The sequence below is a fragment of the Somniosus microcephalus genome, chromosome 33 (assembly GCF_052327205.1).
Source record: "Somniosus microcephalus isolate GS21.2 chromosome 33, FLI_Smic_1.0, whole genome shotgun sequence".
Lineage (NCBI taxonomy): Eukaryota > Metazoa > Chordata > Chondrichthyes > Squaliformes > Somniosidae > Somniosus > Somniosus microcephalus.
The window spans coordinates 3,711,710-3,735,034 of NC_141019.1; the positions used below are offsets into that span (position 1 = coordinate 3,711,710).

At 50.5% G+C, this 23,325-nt stretch overlaps 1 protein-coding gene across 1 annotated transcript in view; it reads left to right on the forward strand.

Annotated features, from left to right (window-relative positions):
* The window catches only part of LOC147096938 (beta-1,4 N-acetylgalactosaminyltransferase 1-like), a 184,254-nt gene that overhangs the window by 2,299 nt on the left and 158,630 nt on the right, over positions 1–23,325 (forward strand). Inside the window, exon 2 of the mRNA XM_085972516.1 lies at positions 5,908–5,966. Coding sequence (XP_085828642.1) covers positions 5,908–5,966 — 59 coding nt within the window. The remainder of the gene's footprint in view (positions 1–5,907; positions 5,967–23,325) is intronic.

Genomic DNA, 23,325 nt, shown 5'->3' on the forward strand with positions numbered 1-23,325 from the left:
CGAGATGGCTGTTATAAATGACCCTTTATATCGGTCTACTGAATCTTGGCGGCCGGTTTCCTTCTGTTCCATTTGACATTGTTACGAGACTTTGACTGATGTGCACAGTGTACTTGTGCCTCCAGCTCTCTAATGTATCGGTAGTTGGTTTCGGTGCTGCCTGGAAGGATGATGCCATAGTTTCGTAGTTGACGTGACCTGACCTGTTAGGAAGTGCTGTTGAAAGCAGAAAGTTGACTGTGCTTCTACATCTCCTTGATGCACAGCCTGTCACACTGCGAAGTGCTGCTTTCATTGTGCTGTGCCAACTGCCGCTAAGCAAATGAACAGGGCTAGGCACAATTGTGATGCCCTCCGTGTTAATCGGTGGCCCAGAAATTCGGGTCCCCACGGGTGAGTACGCACGGGTTACTCGCGTAGGCCCAACGAAAATGCCGGTTTCCTGCATGCACTGCGCATGCGCGGGAAGCCAGCACTTCCGTTCCCCTGAAGGAAGGGGTTCAGAAGTCGAACACGTGCGCAGGAGAGGCAGCACGTGTGCATCAAACTTACGTTTTTTGTCCAGGTTTCTCCGGGAGGGTAAGTCTCCAGCAGTTACACTTTTAAAAAGCAGGCGCAAGGCCTGCTTTTAACAAGGTAAGTGGTGAATTAATTAAAATTAAAACATTTTTTCCACAGGTTTATTATTTTTAAATACTTTAAAGAAAGGTAAGTTTATTTTTAGCCCCGTTAGAAAATGTAATTAATTTTTTCAAAAATTAAAATTATTGTTTAAAATAGTTATTTCATGTAATTTATAGTTTATTTTAAAAATGTGATTAAAAAAAAAAATTATTTGAGGTTTTAGTGATGTTTTGGGGCTTATAGTATTTATAAGTTTGACAGGCCTTCCTGTCAAACTTATGCTTTTTTTTTTATTCATTGATGGGATGTGGGCGTCGCTGGCTAGGCCTGCATTTAGTGCCCATCCCTAATTGCCCTTGAGAAGATGGTGGTGAGCCGCCGCCTTGAACCGCTGCAGTCCATATGGTGTTGGTACACCCACAATGCTGTTAGGAAGGGAGTCCCAGGATTTTGGCCCAGCAACAGTGAAGGAACGGCGATACAGGTCCAAGTCAGGATGGTGTGTGGCTTGGAGGGGAACTTGTAGGTGGTGATGTTCCCATGCGTCTGCTGCCCTTATCCTTCTAAGTGGTAGAGGTCGCGGGTTTGGAAGGTGCTGTTGAAGGAGCTTTGGCGAGTTGCTGCAGTGCATCTTGTAGATGGTACACACTGCAGCCACAGTGCGCCAGTGGTGGAGGGAGTGAATGTTGAAGGTGATGGATGGAGTGCCAATCAAGCGGGCTGCTTTATCCTGAATGGTGTCGAGCTTCTTGAGTGTTGTTGCAGCTGCACTCATCCAGGCAAGTGGAGAGTATTCCATCACACTCCTGACTTGTGCCTTGTAGATGGTGGAAAGGCTTTGGGGAGTCAGGAGGTGAGACACTCGCCGCAGAATTCCCAGCCTCTGGCCTGCTCTTGTAGCCACAGTATTTATATGGCTGGTCCAGTTCAGTTTCTGATCAATGGTAACCCCCAGGATGTTGATAGTGGGGGATTCAGCGATGGTAATGCTGTTTAATGTCAAGGGGAGATGGTTAGAGTCTCGCTTGTTGGAGATGGTCATTGCCTGGCACTTGTGTGGTGCGAATGTTACTTGCCACTTGTCAGCCCAAGTCTGAATGTTGTCCAGGTCTTGCTGCATATGGACACGGACTGCGTCAGTATCTGACGAGTCTCGAATGGTGCTGAACAGTGTGCAATCATCAGCGAACATCCCCACTTCTGACCTTATGATGGAGGGAAGGTCATTGATGAAACAGCTGAAGATGGTTGGGCCTAGGACACTGCCCTGAGGAACTCCTGCAGTGATGTCATGTGATTGAGATGAATGACCTCCAACAACCACAGCCAACTTCCTTTGTGCTAGGTATGACTCCAGCCAGTGGAGCATTTTCCCCTTGATTCCCATTGACTTCAGTTTTACTAGGGCTCCTTGATGCCACACTCGATCAAATGCTGCCTTGATGTCAAGGGCAGTCACTCTCACCTCACCTCTTGATTTAAGCTCTTTTGTCCATGGCTTTGGCTGCTGGATTCCAACACCTGCAGCAACTTACAAGGCCACAGATTTCCGTCCAGCTGCCTCCACGAATGCCACAAAAATCACATCAATAGGAGCAGCTGCCTCAATCATCCCTCTCTTGATTGAAGTGTCTACTGTGGCCAAAAACACACCGCCTAGTAATGCTGGATGCCCGTTCAGGGCTGGCGCGATTAGTGCCCAACGTTATGAAGTGATAATGACAGAAAAGGTCACTCTGTAGGCACGCCTCATTTAAATGCATCCCGCCTCTATTTGGGGGGAATGAATGGACACCTCTGATAGAACTAACACTGGCAAACCGAAACAGAAGCAAAGGCAGGAAGGGGGCACAATGCCTGAGATTCTGGCCTCCACCCCACCCCGGTACCCAGGCAAGGAAATAGAGGAACTTCCTGCCGTGTTGTCTCTGTACTAACGATGGAGCCCAGCAGCGCTAATTCAGAGTGTAAAAGTGGGAGAAGCATGCATGGGGATTGCCGTCCTGAATGAAGAATCCTGGGAGATGTAAAAGCGTCTTGAAAGAAAGGGCACCTTCATGCCAATACCATGAAGTGAGAGGGCAGAGGGGGTCATTTAGACTTTGCACGATAGTGTAAAACGGGAGATGTTGGATCAGCCACCTGTTATTACATAGAATTTACAGCACCTAAACAGGCCATTCGGCCCAACTGGTCATCGGAAATGCCGCCCATTTTACACCCACATTAAACTTGTATAGAACCTTTGTAAGACCACACTTGGAGTACTGTGAACAGTTCTGGTCTCCGTACTACAAAGGGGTTACAGCGGTATTGGAGGAAGTGTAAAAAAGATTTACTAGAATGATACCAGAACTGAGAGGTTATACCTATCAGGAAAGATTGAACAGGCTGAGACTCTTTTCTCTGGAAAAGAGAAGGCTGAGGGGTGACCTGATAGAGGTCTTCAAGATTATGAAGGGGTTCGATAGGGTAGATGTAGAGAAGATGTTTCCGCTTGTGGAGGAGTTTAAAACTAGGGGTCATAAATATGAGAGAGTCACTATTAAATCCAATAAGGAATTCAGGAGAAACTTCTTTACCCAGAGAGTGGTGAGAATGTGGAACTTGTTACCACAGGGAGTGGTCGAGGCGAATAGCAGAGATGCATTTAAGGGGAAGCTAGATAAACACATGAGGGAGAAAGGAATAGAAGGATATTCTGATAGGGTGAAATGAAGTAGGACGAGAGGAGGCTCGTGTGGAGCATAAACACTGGCACAGACCAGTTGGCTGAAAGGCTTGTTTCTGTGCTGTAAATTCTATGTAATAACGGGCAGCTAACCCAATATCTCCTGATTTACACTATGGCCCAAAATCTAAATGATGCCCAGAGACTGGGGGGATGGGTGGGTGCGATGCTGCGAGGTTCCTATCCCAGCATGGAGCCATCACTAGCGGACAGCATGGCCACTGAAATACAATGTTGTAGTCCTAGTTTGGCAACCCATACTCACAACTGATGAGGTTTCTCACCAGGAATGGGCCCTTGCAAAGTGTGTCACACCTTATCACTCACATAACGAGACCTTCTAATTACTGGCATTGAAGGTTTCAGGGAGTTAGTTCATTTTCCATTTCTGCCATCAAAAGAAACATTCAATGTTAATGATTTTGTGCAAAACACTTAGTACAGTAACGAGTCTGTATTGTTTCCAGGTACTGCCATAATGGAGTGTTCAAAGCTGGTTCTGATTTCCCATGGTGCAATCTGTCAGTCAAGAGACCTGCTGCAGTAAATACTCGTTCAGTAGCTTGGATTTCACATTATAGATACTCGCCTTTAGATCCCAGTAATTTTGCAGTGGGTCCCAGCGATCCATTCCGCTACTCCGAATTCAAATGCGCTGACTTCTGTGCTGAGTTAGCCGGTCGCAGCTGATGAAGGGCTGCAGCATCTGTGGGAAGGGACAAACCAGCCAGGGTGCCTGCTGCTGGTCATTATCCCGCTGAAAGGAGCACATCATTGGACAGTGGGTAAGATAAGGATTTGAGCTTGATGGCCTCCATAGTCGAATAACCTGTCAGAATGCATCTGGGACCTTCCCAGTCTATAATGGCTCAACACCAGTCCATATGATGCATTTAGCCATTGGGCAGGGTCCATGAACTCCACTTGTAAAATTTGCATCAGAGAATTCCACTCTTTGCAATCATCATGAGATATAATTTCATTGAGACAACAATGTACCCATATCACTAGTCCTATTTGTAGGGGAGTTGGAATCAGGAGTGCAATGCATGCATGTTAGAAACAACAGAGGAAGGAGAAGGCCAGTCAGCCCCACTCCACCAGTCAATTAGATCAGGGCTGATCTGCACCTCAACTTTTTTTTAATTTGTTTATGGGATCTGGACATCACTGGCAAGGCCAGCATTTATTGCCCATCCCTAGTTGCCCTTGAGAAGGTGGTGGTGGTGAGCTACCTTCTTGAACCGTTGCAGTCCTGGTACTCCCACAGTGCTGTTAGGTAGGGAGCTTTCATTCTTATTATTGTGTTTTGTACCAGTTAGTTACAACTGAGTGTTTTGCTAGGCCATTGGGTCTGGAGTCACATATAGGCCAGACCAGGTAAGGACGGCAGATTTCCTTCCCTAAAGGACATTAGTGAACCAGATGGGTTTTTACGACAATCTGATAGTTTCATGGTTACCATTATTAATACTAGCTTTTTATTCCAGATTTATTTAATTAACTGAATTTAAATTCCCCAGCTGCCGTGGTGGGATTTGAACTCACTTTTGCGGGGATCATTAGCCCAGGCCTCGGGATTACTAGCCTAGTGATATTACCACTACGCTACCGCCCAGTGACATTACCACTCTCTATCGATCTCAGTCATGAAAGCTCCAATTTTATCCCAACATCCACAGCCTTTTGGGGAAGTGAGTTCCAGATTTCCCCTACCTTTTGTGTGAAGAAGTTCTTCCTGATTTTGCTCCTGAACGACCTGGCTCTAATTTTAAGATTATGTCCCCTTGTTCTTGATTCCCCCACCAGAGGAAAAAGTTTCTCCGTATCTCCCGCTGAATTCAGACAAAGTCAGGTCTTCGGGCAGCTTCAATCAGCCATTCGCACTGTTAACAATTCCAGGAGGCAGTTGGAAAGTGCCCGAACACGCCCACTTTGTACGGTGGGGACTGTATTAGTGGACAAACGCTTAGCGTTTGAGTTAATGGGGGTGATTTCTGTCTGCCTACTGCCCCATTCACGCTGAAAAAATGGCGTCTGGAAACATTTTACTGAAGACCTACTGCTCACTGGCTGCCCGAAGTCCGCCCGATTTTCAAGCAGGCCTCGAAATGGGCGTTCAGCATTACCGCCTGGAACAGGTGGGGTGGGGGCCTTATTCGCACTCGATGGCAATGGGCGGAGCATGCGTTGGGTGAGCTACGCCCACTGGTACTGGATGTTGGCAGGTCTTAAAGTGGACTGCTGCAGGCGGCTCTGAAGACAGCAACAAAAAGAGTCGTGCCGCCGACTCTTCTGGGGCCAGGAGGAGTGTGACTGGAGGAGCCACCAGATATCCAGCCCCTCTCTCGCCCTCCCACCACCCCGCCCCGCCCCCACCCCCCCGATTGGCAAGCTGTCATTGAGTGCTGACATACTGACGTAATTATGGAGTTGGAGACTCTTCCTTGAAAATGGTTGAGGCCTCCCACTGGTGTCACTGGGCAGATGACACAATCAAGTGTTCAGTGTTGTTCCGCTGATAACACGATCCTTTTCGTGTTTCTGTGCAGCACATGTGCAAGATCAGGATGGACACCGATAAAAGTATACGGGGGGCGCAGAATGGGTGGCAAGAGGAAATTAGAGTGAGAGAAGGTTCATCTGGAGTATAAACACCGGCACAGATTAGTTGGATGGAATGGACTGTTTCTGTGCCGTGGAATCGATGTAAATCTATGTGATGGCCATGGGTGAGAGTGGAAAATTCACCTGTGGGTCTTGAGTTAAAATATTATAGCTCAGTAAATGGTTAAAGAAGATTCAAGTATTATTGATAGCAATACTGGACTTTGCTTGAACTGTCTGGACTAAAACCCTCCCCTTATCTAAGCTGACACTGCAGTGCAGTGCTGAGGGAGCGCTGCACTGTCAGAGGTGCCGTCTTTTGGATGAGTCATTAAACCCAGGCCCTGTCTGCTCTCTCAGGTGGATGTAAAAGATCCCACAGCACTATTTTGAAGAAGAGCAGGGGAGTTATCCCCGGTGTCCTTGGCCAATATTTATCCCTCAACCAACATCACTAGAACAGTCATTATCACATTGCTGTTTGTGGGCTCTTGCTGTGCGCAAATTGGCTGCCACGTTTCCTACATTACAACAGTGACCACTGTTGTGGAGTATTTTAAACCAACACTCGACACAAGGTTTTAGATCGATAGTCAAGTTGTCTTTATTGCACCGGTGGGGATCCAGTCTGCTCTGTCTTAGCCAGACTTCTCCAAATTGTTACAGCAAACATTACATTTTTATACATTACAACACATATGGTCCAGCTCATTCAAAATTAATTCCTGCCACCTGATTGGACCTTGGCCCGTATGCATCTTCACTGATTGGTTGCCTATGCTGCGTTACATTAAAGTACTGCCTTTATTATCGGAAAAGTATATGTCTGTTATCCCCCAAGCTGTTGTTGCACCTCTGACCTTTGTTTATGCCAAATGGGGTCTCATCAACATTGTACTTCTGACTCATTGTCCTCCTTTCCTGCCTCTCTAGGCCTCTTTACTTCCAACCCATTGTTTTACTTTCCTGCCAGAACAGAACTTACATCCTCTAGGCCTTCTTATGGTTCCACGTCCAGCTAGGTTATCTCAACTGCCAGTTCAGCAACTTAGAAAAAGCTTACTACTGAGATTATTGTCTTTATTACACCATTCAGTGAAACTGCCAGCGATGTCAGTTTAACTCTTTCCCCACTGCAATCCCCCCTTTTGGTACTTGGCCCTTGCCCAAGTTAAACCACATGTATAAGTATCGCTGTGCCTCCTGCCCCATGCGGTGATCAGGCGCTGGTTCGGGAGGCCCTGCATACCCATCATGTTTAGAGCAAACTTGTGTTTTCCATCTCTTTCTGACTCGCTTCAGCTCTTTGTTTGGTCTGTTTCTTTTTACAAGCGGTGCATGCTGCTATTCCCCATCCTATAGCCATGACTAACTGTACTATCACTAATATATGAGAAATGATGTGGATCCATGGGTGTATGTTGACATTCGTTCCCCAATCCCACAGCTTCTCATACCACGGGACTTCCTGTAGCTCCACCTCTATGTCCCTTTCTAATTCCCCAAGATTCCTTTGCAACACTATGTATTGTTTCACCATCTTACTTAAATCCTCTTTCATTTCTTGCAGATCCTCTTGCAGGTGGGGTATTGGGGCCCCTACCGGATCTTCATAATTAACCAACTCGTCCTTTAGACTATCTGGCACATTTAGTTTTATCTCCTCTCTTGAATGTACATACACCAATCTGGTGTGTCCAATTGTCACAGGGATCTTTGGCGTAAAGCAGAAGTTAGGTATTGTGATTGCACATACAAGGTTACTATATTGGTACTCAGTCTCTGTGGTGGCTATACAATACTCCCCTTCGCCTCTATATCCCGAGCGGGTGTGATGGTGATCAACATGTGATAATTCCAATACACACCCCTCTGTCTTATTATAGCCGCACTCATCCTTAGGGCCTTCTCCTACCAGATGTGGGCATAGCGTAAGCGTGCCTTTCCCGTGGCATCGTTTAGGGAGACTCCTCTCATAGTACCATTCTTCCTGATGGCATAGGTATCAATTGGATAGTATTGGAGGTATGTCTCACCCTTCACTATGACTATGTTTGTTACCTGGTACTGTGGGTATGGAGTCATGTCTAGTCCCACCACTGGCATCAGGAGTACCATGCCTATCATTGCTGTCACTTCTGCTTTACATTTTTGTATCACTGGATATACTCTGGTCATCCCTTTGAGGATACAAGCACTCAGAGGGCCTGGATTCTGGCTCAGGCCATGGAGCTGTGTGCTGTTAATCCAGTCTGGTACCTCGCCTCGCTGTATCTGTGCCAGATTGTGTTTTAACTGTCCGGTGATCCATTGGCCATAGGCATGACACAAGCCTCTCCCTACCCTGTCTTTTGCCTGCTCCTCATCTCTATGGTTTATTTTGCTAGCATGGTCCTCTATAACCTTGATTCCTTCGATTAATTTCCTTATCGTATGTCCTCCCAACTCTGATCCTTGTCGAACCAAACCAGTTTCCTTCTCTAAAATCTGTTGTATTACCCTTTGTAGTCATTCCACACTAATTTGGACTCCTTGTATATCTAGGACATAATGAATGATGTCCCCATGTTTATTCCCGTGAGTATATAGGTTCCTAAGCTCCTCTTAATCCTTTGGTGGAATGCATAGAAACATAGAAGATAGGAGCAGGAGTAGGCCATTCGGCCCCTCGAGCCTGCTCCGCCATTCAATGAGATCGTGGCTGATCGTCCAAATTCAGTACCCTGTCCCTGCCTTCTCCCCATATCCCTTAGATCCCTTTAGCCTTAAGAAATATATCTAACTCCTTCTTGAATATATTTAATGAATTGGCCTCTACTGCCTTCTTTGGTAGAGAATTCCACAGGTTCACCACTCTCTGGGTGAAGAAATTCCTCCTTATCTCTGTCCTAAATGGCTTACCCCTTATCTTTAGAGTTTTATAAGTTTCAATGAGATCCCCTCTCATTCTTCTAAACTCCAGCGAGTACAAGCCCAATCGACCCACTCTCTCCTCATACATCATTCCTGCCATCCCAGGTATCAGCCTGGTGAATCTTCGCTGCACTCCTTCCATGGCAAGAACATCCTTCCTCAGATAAGGTGACCAAAACTGCACATACTACTCAAGATGTGGTCTCACCAAGGCCCTGTACAACTGCAGCAAGACATCCTTGTTCCTGTACTCAAACCCTCTCGCTACGAAGGTCAACATACCATTTGCTTTCTTAACCGCCTGCTGCACCTGCATGCTTACCTTCAGCGACTGGTGCACAAGGACGCCCAGGTCTCGTTGCACTTCCCCTTCTCCCAATCTATTGCCATTCAGATAATAATCTGCCTTCCTGTTTTTGACACCAAAGTGGATAACCTCGCATTTATCCACATTATATTGCATCTGCCATGCTTCTGCCCAATCACCCAACCTGTCCAAATCATACTGGAGTTTCTCGGCATCCTCCTCACAGCACACACGCCCACCCAGCTTTGTGTCGTCTGCAAACCTGGAGATATTACATCTAGTTCCCTCGTCTAGATCATTAATATATATTGTGAATAGCTGGGGTCCAAGGACTGATCCCTGTGGTACCCCACTAGTCACTGCCTGCCACTCGGAAAAAGACCTGTTTATTCCAACTCTTTGCCTTCTGTCTGCCAACCAGTTCTCTATCCAAGTCAATACCTTGCCCCCAATCCCATGTGCCTTAACTTTATACGCTAATCTCTTATGCGGGACCTTATCGAAAGCCTTTTGAAAGTCCAAATACACCACACCCACTGGTTCTCCCTTATCTATTTTACCAGTCACATCCTCAAAAAATTCCAGTGGATTAGTCAAGCACAATTTACCTTTTGTAAATCCATGTTGACTTTGTCCAATCCGGTCATTGTTTTCCAAGTGCTCTGCTGTTACATCTTTTATAATGGACTCCAGCATTTTCCCCACTACCGATGTCAGGCTTACCGGTCTGTAATTCCCCATTTTCTCTCCACCACCTTTTTTTAATAGTGGGGTAACATTAGCTACCCGCCAATCCTGTAACGGCTTCAGCGGCACTTCCCTCTGCTCGCCGCCTGAGGGCGGTTTTTGAGGCTTCGGTGCGCTGCTGCCTTGCCTTTGGGCCCCTCTCCTCACCTGTTTCTCGAGTAATTGATCTCATCAGAGTAATTAGGCTAGTTAATAAAGTTGTTCCTCTTTGTCCTTGTCTTGTCCCTCTTTTAAATGGACCAAGTAAATTAAACAAATAAACTGTAATTAAAACTCTAAAACTTTAAATAAACCTTAGCAAATCAAATTAAAATTTGGTTGTCCAATCCAATTATGCACTCCAGTCCCCGTGGCGCCCACCAGTCACGGAAGTGCTCGAGCGCGCCGGCGGACACCGCGTGCTCCATCTCCAGGGCCACCCGGGCGCGAACATGGCCGCGGAAGAGAGGGAGGCAATCTGGCTGGACGACCCCCTCGACCGCCCGCTGCCTGGACCAATTGATGGCTTTTTTAACCAGGCCCAGGAGCAGACCCACGAGGAGGTCCTCCAAACTGCCCGCTCCCCTCCGCACCGGGTGACCGTAGATCAAGAGCGTGGGACTGAAGTGCAACCAAAAATCGAGGAGCAGCCCCTTCAAATAATGGAAGAGGGGCTGCAACTTCTCACATTCTGCATAAATATGAAAAACGGACTCCTCCAGGCCGCAGAACAAACAGGCAGCCTGGGAGTCCGTGAACCTACTTAAAAATATATTGCACGGGACTGCCCCGTGCAACACCCTCCAGGCCAAGTCCCCAATAGAACAGGGGAGGACTCCCACATAGAGAGCCCTCCATTGGGGACCTCCGCCTCTGCCGGAAGGCAAGACGGCACGCCGGAAGGCAGGCGTAGATGGCAAAGTGGAGAGTGTGCAGGAGCAGCCCGTACAGGAAACCCCTCCGTGCAGAATGAAAAGGCATGGAGGGTATTTCCTCGAGATGGCTCAAGTTGTGTGGCGCCGGTTCCCGAGGGGGGTTTCGGGGCTGGGCGCCGATAAGGAATTCCGTCCGAACGGGGGAAAGCTCGGACAGGATCGCCCCACGCGCTTGAGCCGCCTCGATACACCTCGTGGCGCCGGGGCGCAGCGTCGCTTTCATCGACTCGATGGCATTGACCGTGAGCTGGACGTTGGCCCAAGACATGCGCCGCGCCAACTCCTCCGGCGCCATCCAGCCCGCTCCTCCGCCATCGAGCAGGTCCCCGACTCTAGTCACCTTGCCAGACACAGCCCTGCCCTCCGCCAGCCACCCGAACCCGTAGACGTGGAGGTGCGGATTCCTGAACAGCGGCTCCCGAAGGACAGCCGCCATTCCTGACGGGGGAGAGCTCCGCCTGGAAGCGACGTAGTTCCAAACCCAAAGCAGTTCCTGGTAGAAGACAGGCAGCTCCCGCAGGCTGGCACGCATCCCGCCCACTTCCAAAAACAGGAGCTGCATGTCGTAATTGAGGCCGTGCAGCTGGCGGAAAAAATACGTCGCCAGCGCACACCATCTCGGAGGATTCTCGATGTACAGGTATCTCTGCAGCGTCTGAAGATGGAAAGTCGCAGCCTGGGTGCGAAGGCACACCAGCGCCTGACCGCCCTGCCTAAGCGGGAGACTCAGAACCGCGGCAGAGATCCAGTGCATCCTTTTGCCCCAGAAGAAGTCGATGAGCTTCTTCTGCATCTTGGCGACAAACGCAGGGGGAGGGATCAAAGTGACGAACCGGTACCACAACATGGCGGCCACCAGTTGGTTTATGACCATCGCTCGACCCCTGTAGGACAACACTCGGAGCAATCCTGTCCAGCGTCCTAAGCGAGTGGTGACTTTGGCCTCCAACTCTTGCCAGTTCGCCGGCCAGGCATCCTCGGCAGGGCTAAGGTAGACTCCCAAGTAGAGGAGGTGCATGGTGCTCCAGGCGAAGGGCCTGAACTCCTCCAGCAGGGAGTCCACCCGCCACTGATCCACCAGGAGTCTGGAACATTTCTCCCAGTTGATCTTGGCGGAGGATGCGTCCGAGTAAATCTGCTGGCATTCCCGCATCCTCCGCAAGTCAGCGGGATCCGTGACCGTGAGGAGCACATCATCGGCGTAAGCCGAGAGGACCACCTCCACGCCCGGCCCTTGCAGAGCCAGTCCCGTCAACCTCTTCCGCAAGAGGCGCAGGTAAGGCTCTACGCAAACGGCGTATAACTGGCCGGACATGGGGCATCCCTGACGCACACCCCTCCCGAAGCGAAGGGGCGCCGTCAAGGACCCGTTAGCTTTAATCAGACACTCTGCGGCAGCGTACAGAAGTCGGATCCGGGCGACAAAATGCGTCCCGAACCCGAATGCGCGCAGAGCCCCGAAGAGATACTCGCGATCCACCCTGTCGAACGCCTTTTCCTGATCCAGGGAAAGGAAGGCGACTGACAGACCAGCCCTCTGGGAATGGTGGACCAGGTCCCGGACCAGATGGATGTTATCGTGGATGGTCCGGCCCGGGACCGTGTAGGACTGGTCGGGGTGGATCATGTGGGCCAGCATGGCGCCAAGGCGAGCAGACATGGCCCGGGCAAAAATTTTGTAGTCCATGCTGAGGAGGGAGACCGGGCGGCAGTTCTTAAGGAGGCGGAGATCGCCCTTCTTAGGCAGCAGGACAATAACCGCCCTGCGCCAAGAGAGGGGCATCTCCCCGGTCGCCAAACTTTCCCCCAGGACCCGCGCGTAGTCACCCCCCAAGACGTCCCAGAACGCCCTGTGGAACTCCACGGTCAGCCCGTCCAGCCCTGGGGACTTTCCCCTGGAGAGCTGGCGGAGGGCGCCGGTCAGCTACTCCAGACTCAGAGGAGCGTCCAATTTTTTGGCGCACTCCAGGCCGACCTTCGGCAGGTCCTCCCACAAAACTCTGCGCGCGTCCTCGCTGGACGGATCCGGAGAGAACAGAGCCTCCACACTGATTCCCTCCGGATCCGAGACCAGAGATCCGTCGTCGGCCAGCAGCCCCAAGAGCTGCTTACGGACCCCCCGTCTTTTTTCCAGCGAGTAGAAGAAGGGGGAGCCGCGGTCCAGGTCCCGCAGGAACTGGATCCGCGACCTCACGTACACGCCTCGGGACCTGGCGAGCTGCAGGTCCTTCAGCGCGCCCTTCTTCTCTTCGTACACCTTCTGCAGGGCCGGGTCCTCGATGACTTGACCGAGACGGGACTCCAGGTCGAGCACCTCCTTCTCCAACTGCCCGACCCGGGACTCCCGCCTCTTGGTCGACCCCTTCGCGTACTCCTGACAGAAGAGACGGACGTGAGCCTTGCCCACGTCCCACCATAGCCTCAAGGAGGAGAAGCCCCCCCGCTTCCTTCTCCAGTCACAGAATCACAGAATCACAGAAACCCCACAGTGCAGATAGAGGCCATTTCGGCCAAGAACTGACGAAACGAATCCTGGAACCGCGCGCCCTCCAGCAGCAGGTTGTTAAAATGCCAGTACGCGGACCCCCCCCCCCCGTGCACGCAGCGGAACGAGCTCCGCCCACACCAGGTGGTGGTCCGTGCATGGCACCGGCCGCATGGAAGCCGCCGGAACGCAGGAGATGTACGCCCAGGAAATATAAAGGCGGTCGATTCTGGACCTTCCTCCTCCAGACCTCACGCTAGTGAAGGCGCTGGAGTCGGGGTGGAGATGTCGCCAGACATCCACCAAGTCGAAGGACCCGACCAGGTCCCTCAACTTCTCCATCGCCGCCGGGCATCGCTGGGGGGCCGAACGGTCCCTCGCCTCGAGGGTGCAGTTAAAATCCCCCCCGAGGATGACGCACTCGCCCGCGTCGATGGAGCCCAGAAGAGCGGACACTTCTTCAAAGAAGTGCACTTGCTGCGCACCGGCCTGAGGGCGTACACGTTCACTAGATGGAGCGGCACGCCCCCCAGGCGAACAGTGACCTGGAGCAAGCGGCCCGGCACGTGCTCCTTGACCCCCAAGATCTCCGGCTGAAAATGTGGGGCCAGAAAGATAGCCACCCCGCTGGAAATGCTGGAGAGGTGACTCATGCTGACCCCTCCTTGCCACTCCAGGAGCCATGTGGCCTCATCTCCCGGAATGGTGTGGGTTTCTTGCAGGAAGCACACCGCATACTTCCCGTCCCGAAGGACCGAAAGGTTATTAAATCTGCGGCGAGCCTCCCTGCTGCCGTTGATGTTGAGGCTGGCTATGGTTATCTTCATATCAGAAGCATAGTGCAACCTCTACCTACACCTAACTGGGGGAGGGAGCGCAGCCGCTAGTCGACCGCCACTCCCTCAGCAGCCCAGTGAGGAACGACCTGAGCCGACGCAGCTCGAGCGGGCTCACGTCCGCGCCCATGGTCTTGATGGCGGCGCGGACCGACCCGATGAGCAGCGCCAGCTCCGACCACCTGTCGAGGGCCAGCCGGGTCTTGTTTTGACGACCCTGGCACACGGCCACAAAATCCCGGAGTTCCCTAACGGGGATGAGGGGAGACTCGACGAGGGGCACGAGGTCATCCATCGCCTCATCGGCGATGGAGTCCGAATCGTCCTCCGCGCCCATCACCGAGTCCCCGTCCTCCTCCGGGGGGTCGCCACCAGCGGCCGACCCATCTGTCGCGCAGTGCGCAGCGAACGGCTCGGCCGCACCGGCCGGCCCCGCCTCCGCCCGGATCCCACCCCCAGGATCGGCGGCAGAGGATTCCTCCCTGGGCTCCTCCAGGGGTGCCGGGCCAGGAGACGGCGGCGGTCCGGAGTCCCCCTCCGCCCCAGATGCCAGAACGACCGGAGAAATCGGAGAGAAAACAAATCCGAATTCCTCCAGGTCGTCCGGCGCCGGAGACACAATCAGAGGGCCTCCCCCTTCCCCACCACCGGCCTCCGACCCAGCTGATGGGGTGTGTTCAACTAAAACCTCGACCAGGTCGAGCAGCCCCTGGGAAATGTCCGGGTCGTATTGGGTGAGCTCATTCTCCCCGAACTCGCCCGACCCAGACCCCAGGCCGCCTGACCCGACGAGGGGTAATGGCACAGAAAGTATATCTATTTCTGCCGTGGGTTGTTCCGCGACCCCCCCCCACGGGCAGGGTCTCGTCCCCATCCCCGGGAGGCACGTGCTGGACAGACACATCTGCCTCAGCCTCCCGAGGGACAGGTGACCCCTGCCGATCGCTGGTGATGGTGACAGCGGGTGGGGGGGGCGCAGTACCCGCGGTGGGAGACGACTCCCCCTGCTCGGAGGGACCTTCCTCCTCCCGGTCCTCCTCCTCTTCCAGGGGGTCGCGCCTTCTTTTTAGCGTGGAGGGAGCGAGGGAGACCTCCATGTCTGCAGGGGCCTCCTCCTCTGCTCCCTCCGGCGGAGCAGGTTTGTCGGGTTCCTTGGGCCCGAGCCCGGCCGCAGGTATCGGCGTTTCCGCTACGGCGGTTGCGGCCACAGGCTCGGGCACAAGGCCCCTCCCGCCCTCGTCTGCCCCGACCAACTCCGCGAGGAGCGCGGGTGTCAGGGGCTCCAAGTTTAAGGGCCGGCCCTCCGTGGGGGGACCCACCATGAGGTGTTTTGTCTTTTGCCATGCCTTCCTTCCGCCCGGACGTGCTCCCTCCCCCCCGCCGGAGGCTTTGGTGGCATCGGCCTCCGACGTCGACCGCGCATCAGTGGCTCCCGACGCGCGGACAGAACCGTGGGGAGGAGCGGCGGTGGCGCCAGCCTCGGCCACACTAGATGACCTGGCGGCCTTGGAGGCGGGGCAGTTTCTCCTGATGTGCCCCACCTCCTTACAGGCGTGGCACCGCACACCGTCCGATGTCCAGAAGACGCGATAGGCAGTCCCCTCGTGGAGGACGACGAACGCCCCGTCCGTGTCCTCCTCCCGCGCCAGCTGGATAAAAAGCTGGTGCCGGAAGGAGAAAACGTGGCGAAGGCTGGCCTCCCGGAAGCCGAGCGGAATGGGCGTAATCCCCGACCTCACCTCCTCGAGTTGGCATAAGTGGGGGAGGAGGAGCTCACCAGGAACAAAGGGCGGGAGGTTGGAAATAATCACCCTCTACGCGGTGGCCTCGAGGGGGTCCACCGGCAGAAAGGTCCCACCCATGGTGAGCCCCTTGGTGACGGCCAGGGACACCGCCCACTCCGACCTCAGGAAGAACACAGCCTTCCCGTACATTTTTGAGGCGGCGAGGATGGCTGAAGTGCCGACAACCCCAGCCATGGCCTTTACACACGCCTCAATTGTCATTGTGGGGTGGGTGTAGCTCTTCACCCCAAGCTTTTTGGTTATTAAAGAGAAAGGTGATGGGGCAGCAGAAGCAGCGGGAGCAGCTGTGGCTGTGGCTGCCACCGCTGCATATGACCTAGCCGGCCCCGCCACCGGCGAAGAAGTAGACACCATTATGGGGTGGTTTTTATAAAGGGCTATACCCACCCCAAGTCACAGGCCTTGAGATGTTGAAGATGGCCTCTGGTTTTTTTTTAAAGTCCTCCCTTGAGCAGAGGGAGCTGTTAAATTAAAGGCCCACCTCTCCCCTTATTGATTAGAATTGGGAGAGGGGCCTTCTCCCCTCTGCTCAAGTGGCAATTAATTAAAAGTTGGAAAAGAGGTGCCTCTTGAGAGAGACAAAGAGAGAGAGAGAGGGGGGTGGGAAGGAGGGAGGCTGCAAAGGCAGGGGCGCCACTCAGGATGGTAGGTGGGTGGGTGTCAGCAGGGGTGCACTCCCCGATGGAAAAAATAAAGTCTCTGAAAGGTGTTCTTCTGGCAGGGGGAGAAGATGTCTTCGCCTGGGAAAGCTGGAGAATGCCCAGGCTCAGCCCTACACCAGGTCTTAACGATGTATGAATGATTTAAAGGCTTCACCTAGGCAGCTCCAGCTGTCCCAGGCCAGGCAATAGAAGGGATGCTTATTAGTGGTGTGTGTGGCCTAGTATTCTACAAGAGACACACACACACACACACAGACACCCCTTGGTGTTCCGGCCGGTCTTCTTTCCTCCCCCCACCTACAGTACAAAGTCTTTTGGGGAATGCACCAAATGACACCCACCTGCAGATGTTCAGCAGAAGAAGTTGCTCCTTCCCTCCCTCCAAGCAGTTGGTGTCGATGCTGTTTCTCTCCCCTCTCTCCCTCTCCTGGAATGGAGGCCAATTTGGGGAGGCAGTGGTGGAAAGGCCTCTCCTCTTGTAGATGTTGGCCTCCTTTTTCCCTCTCCTCTTCTCTCTCCAGGCACCTCAGTTGTAGCTGTTGCTGGTAGATGGTAGTGGTGGTCTGGGGTTTCTCCTTCTCCTCCACTCCCTGGTCAAGGAGACCACCACTTTCCACTCTCCTTCTGGTCAACCAGCAGCACAGAGAGCAAGGCAGAGAATGAGTAAAGCTGAGAGGTTTGTCCTTGTTTTGTCTCTGTGCCTCTGGCCTCACCTGTGTGTTGTTAATGTATTTGTCTCCTGTCCCATTTGATTAATTATGTCACGTGACCACTCTGGCCTGTATTTAAGCTTCCTGTTTCCTGTCCTCTTTGCTCAGTCCTGGGTTCGCCTGCCTGCAAGTAATAGCTCTTGCTGTGTCTCTGGCGTTCTCGAGTCGCTCTGTGTTTTCGAGTCTCAAGTGAATCTCCTTTCGAGTGTTACCCTGTTTCTATGTTCTCGAGTCTCAAGGAAGCATCTTTCGAGTTCTACCCGGTCTGGAGTCCTTGGATAGGTTTCCTGCGCTTGGGTCCACTACCGTAACCCTAGCAAAACGGCCCCGTGAATGCACGGCCCCTTGACAGTAACCCTAGCAAAATGGCCCCGTGAATGCACGGCCCCTTGACAGTAGGACTGAGCCATACATGGACCCAGCAGAAACCAACCAGCCAAGGCTTGAAACTCTAAAGTTAATTTTCGAGCTCTCTTGGGCAAATATTTGGTCTCCTAGGAAGAAGACTCCCACTGTGTTAAATTCTCAAGTCAACTTTCAAGTCTCCTGGGCCTTCGTTGTTAAATTTTCGAGTGAACTCTCAAGTCTCCTGGGCCTTCGTTGTGTTATATTTTCAAGTCAACTTTCAAGATTCCTGGGCCTTCGCAGTGTTAAATTCTCAAATGAACTCTCAAGTCTATTGGGCCTTCATTGTGTTAAAATTTCGAGTGAACTTTCAAGTCTCCTGGGCCTTCGTTGTGCTAAACTCTCTAGTAAACTCTCAAGTCTCTTGGGCCTTCGCTGCGTTAAACTCTCAAACTCTCTTGGGCAAATATTTGGTCTCCTAGGAAGAAGACCCCCACTGTGTTAAATTTTTGAGTGAATTTTCAAGTCTCCTGTGTTAAATTTTCGAGTGAACTTTCAAGTCTCCTATGTTAAATTCTAGTGAACTTTCAAGTCTACTGGGCCTTCAGTGTTAAACTTTCAAGTGAACTTTCAAGTCTCCTGGGCCTCCCATTGTGTTTAAATTCTCAAGTGAACTTTCAAGTCTCCTGGGCCTCTACTGTGTTAAATTCTCAAGTAAACTCTCAAGTTTCCTGGGCCTTCGTTGTGTTATATTTTCAAGTCAACTCTCAAGCTTCCTGGGCCTCTACTGTGTTAGACCCCCAAGTGAACTCTCAGGCCTCCTGTTGGCCTTCATAGTGTTAAATTTTTGAGTCAAATTTCAAGTTTCCTGGCCTCCCGTTGTGTCCAACTTTCAAGTCAACTTTCAAGTTTCCTGGGCCTTCATAGTGTTAAATTTTCGAGTGAACTTTCAAGTCTACTGGACCTTCATTGTGTTTAACTCTCAAGCTTCCTGGCCCTCTACTGTGTTAAATTCTCAAGTTAAATTTTCGAGTGAACTCTCAAGTCTCCTGGCCCTCATTGTGTTAAACTCTCGAGTGAACTTTCAAGTTTCCTGGGCCTCCCGTTGTGTTAAATTCTCAAATGGACTCTCTAGATTCTTGGGCCTTCGCTGTGTTAAACTCTCGAGCTCTCTTGGGCAAATATTTGGTCTCCTAGGAAGGGGACTCCCCCCTGTGTTTCTGTGTTTGGTTCTCGGGTCCCCTAGGAGGAAGGCCCCCACTGTGTTTTGCTACTCTCCTGGGCAAGTTAAGTTCTCGAGTTCTCCTGGACAAAATAAACTCTCAAACTCTTCGGTTTTGGTATCGATAAACTTTCGAGCTCCCCTGGATAAGAAACTTTTGAGCTCTCCTGGATAAAAGTCTCAAGCTCCCCTGGATAAGAAACTTTTGAACTCCCCTGGATAAGAAACTTTTGAGCTCTCCTGGATAAGAGTCTCGAGCTCCCCTGGATAAGAAACTTTCAAGCTCTCCTGGATAAGATACTCTCAAGTTCCCCTGGACAAGTTAAACTCTCGAGTTCTTCTGGAGCGTATAAACTCTCAAGTTCTCCTGGACAAGTTAAACTCTCAAGTTCTCCTGGACAAGTTAAACTTTCGAGCTCTCCTGCACAAGATAAACTCTTAAGTTATCTTGGGCAAATATTTGGGCTTTTGCTGTGTTTTGTGCTGTTAAACTTTCGAGCGCTCCCGAGCTCCCACTGTGTTTTTTGTGTTTAATTCTCGAGTCTCGCTAAAAATAAAGTATAAAAATTTTTTTTTTTTTTAAATTGTGATCATCTTAGGCTTATCGGACGTCAGGTGCCGTCCCTAAAAGGGCGGGGTACTGTAACGGCTTCAGCGGCACTTCCCTCTGCTCGCCGCCTGAGGGTGGTTTTTGAGGCTTCGGTGCACTGCTGCCGTACCTTTGGGCCCCTCTCCTCACCTGTTTCTCGAGTAATTGATCTCATCAGAGTAATTAGGCTAGTTAATAAAGTTGTTCCTCTTTGTCCTTAGAGTCATAGAGTAATACAGCACGGATAGAGGCCCTTCGGCCCATCGTGTCCGCGCCTTGTCTTGTCCTCTGTGCCTCTGGCCTCACCTGTGTGTTGTTAATGTATTTGTCTCCTGTCCCATTTGATTAATTATGTCACGTGACCACTCTGGCCTGTATTTAAGCTTCCTGTTTCCTGTCCTCTTTGCTCAGTCCTGGGTTCGCCTGCCTGCAAGTAACAGCTCTTGCTGTGTCTCTGGCGTTCTCGAGTTGCTCTGTGTTTTCGAGTCTCAAGTGAATCTCCTTTCGAGTGTTACCCTGTTTCTATGTTCTCGAGTCTCAAGGAAGCATCTTTCGAGTTCTACCCGGTCTCGAGTCCTTGGATAGGTTTCCTGCGCTTGGGTCCACTACCGTAACCCTAGCAAAACGGCCCCGTGAATGCACGGCCCCTTGACAGTAACCCTAGCAAAACGGCCCCGTGAATGCACGGCCCCTTGACAAATCCATGGGTGCTGTTCCAGAGTCTATCGAATTTTGGAAGATGACCAGCAATGCATCTGCTATTTCTAGGGCCACTTCCTTAAGTACCCTAGGATGTAGATTATCAGGCCCTGGGGATTTATCGGCCTTCAATCCCATCAATTTCCCTAACACCATTTCCCTACAAATACTGATTTCTATCAGTTCCTCCCTTTCATTAGACCCTATGTTCCCCGACATCTCTGGGAGGTTATTTGTGTCCTCCTTTGTGAAGACAGAACCAAAGTATGTATTTAATTGGTCTGCCATTTCTTTGTTCCCCACTATAAATTCCCCTAATTCTGACTGCAAGGGACCTACGCTTGACTTCACCAATCTTTTTCTCTTCACATATCTATAAAAGCTTTTACAGTCAGTTTTTATGTTCCCTGAAAGCTTACTCTCATACTCTATTTCCCCCCTCTTAATTAATCTCTTTGTCCTCCTTTGTTGAATCCTAAACTGCTCCCAATCCTCAGGTTTACTGCTTTTTCTGGCCAATTTATATGTCCTTTCCTTGGATCTTATGCTATCCCTAATTTCCCTTGTTAGCCATGGTTGAGTCACCTTTTTTGTTTTATTTTTATGCCAAACTGGGATGAACAAATTCTGTAGTTCATCCATGCGATCTTTGAATGTTTGCCATTGCCTATCCACCGTCAACCCTTTGAGTGACATTCCCCAATCAATCCTACCCAACTTGCGCCTCATACCATCGTAGTTTCCTTTATTTAAATTCAGGACCCTAGTCTCTGAGTCAACTATTTCACTTTCCATCTTAATGAAGAATTCTATCATATTATGATCGCTCCGACCCAAGGGGCCTCGCACAACAAGATTGCTAATTAATCCTTTCTCATTAAATAATACCCAGTCTAAGATGGCCTGATCTCTAGTTGGTTCCTCGACATATTGGTCCAGGAAACCATCCCGTATACACTCCAGGAATTCCTCCTCCACAGTATTGTTACTAATTTGGTTAGCCCAATCTATATGTAGATTAAAGTCACCCATGATAACTGCTGTGCTCTTATTGCACGCTTCTCTAATTTCCCTTTTAATGCCATCTCCGACCTCCGCATTACTGTTTGGAGATCTATATACCACTCCCACTAATGTTTTCTGCCCCTTGGTATTTCTCAGTTCTACCCATACAGATTCCACATCATCAGAGCTAATATCCTTCCTTACAATTGTGTTAATCCCCTCTTTAACCAGCAATGCTACCCCACCTCCTTTTCCTTTTTGCCTATCTTTCCTGAATATTGAATACCCCTGGATGTTGAGTTCCCAGCCTTGGCCACCCTGGAGCCATGTTTCCATAATCCCAATCATATCATATTCGTTTACCTCTATTTGCACAGCTAATTCATTCACCTTATTACGAATGCTCCTCGCATTAAGACACAAGGCCTTCAGGCTTGTTTTTTTAACGCTCTTAGATCTTTCAGAATTATTATTTACTGTGGCCATGTTTGATTTAAACCCTTGATTTCTCTGTCTGCCACTTTTGTTTTTCTCCTTCCTGTCTTTTGCTTTTATCCTTGTTTCCCTTTCCTCTGTCTCCCCACTCAGGTTCCCAACCCCCTGCCATTTTAGTTTAAACCCTCCCCCAGAGCACTAGCAAACATTCCCCCTAGGACATCGGTCCCGGCCCTGCCCAGGTGCAAACCGTCCATTTTGTACTGGTCCCACCTCCCCCAGAACCGGTTCCAATGTCCCAGGAATTTGAATCCCTCCCCCTTGCACCATTCCTCTAGCCACGTATTCACCTGAAATATCCTTCTATTTCTAGTCTGACTAGCACGTGGCACTGGTAGCAATCCTGCGATTACTACCTTTGAGGTCCTATTTTTTAATTTACCTCCTAACTCATATATTCAGCTTTTAGGACATAATCCCGGTTTTTACCTATATCGTTGGTACCTATATGCACCACGACAACTGGCTGTTCACCCTCCCCTTCCAAAATGTTCTGCAGCCGCTCTGAGACATCCTTGACCCTTGCACCAGGGAGGCAACACACCATCCTGGAGTCTCGTTTGCTGCTGCAGAAACGCCTATCTATTCCCCTTACAATAGAATCCCCTATTACTATAGCTCTACCCCTCTTTTTCCTCCCGTCCTGTGCAGCAGAACCACCCATGGTGCCAGGAGGTTGGCCGCTGCTGCCTTCCTCTGATAAGTCATCTCCCTCACCAATATCCAAAGCGGTATATCTGTTTGAGAGGGGGATGGCCACAGGGGACCCCTGCACTACCTGCCTGCGCCTACAACTCTGGTGGTCACCCATTCCCTTTCTGCCTGTGCAACCTTTACCTGCGGTGTGACCAACTGTTTAAACGTGATATCCATGACGTCCTCAGCCTTGCAAATGCTCCAGTATGTATCCATTCGCAGCTCCAGCGCTGCAATGCGTTCTGCCAATAGCTGCAGCTGAATACACTTTCTGCACACATGGTCGTCAGGGACACAGGAAGTGTCCCTGATTTCCCACATAGCGCAGGAGGAGCATACCACGGGGCCGTGCTCTCCTGCCATGACTTACCCTTAAATTAATTCAATTTAAATTAATTCAAATCAATACCACCAATTACACTATACTTAAATGATATATTCAAGGGCCCTTTTTTTACCAACAGTCCCCACTACACCACAGAGAGCTTAGAAACTATAAACCACAGAGTTTAAGTTTGGAAAATGCAGCATGCCCCCTAAAATTAGTAGCCCCTGTCACATCATCAGCTTGGTTAATTACATTCTTTATCATATATGCTTACAATTCTCTAGTTTTAGTAAACCTTTCACAATATCCTGGCCATTGTAACATGGTTAAGTTCATTAGTACCGGTACAATTTCGTGTCTCACATTATCATACAATTGTTCTCCCTCAGGTGAATAATACTAGTCCATTCATGGGTCCAGGTTTCATATCTGGACATTGTGGCATCCTTGGTTCGCTTGTCTCTTCTTTCTGTGTATTGGGAGCCGTGGATGAGACGCCGAATGTGATTCTTCCATTAAAACATGGTGCTTCTTCATGTACTTGTCGTGTAATGTGGGATGTCCCTTTGCTTATTTCGTGTCCCAGCAGTAATCCCACCTTCATG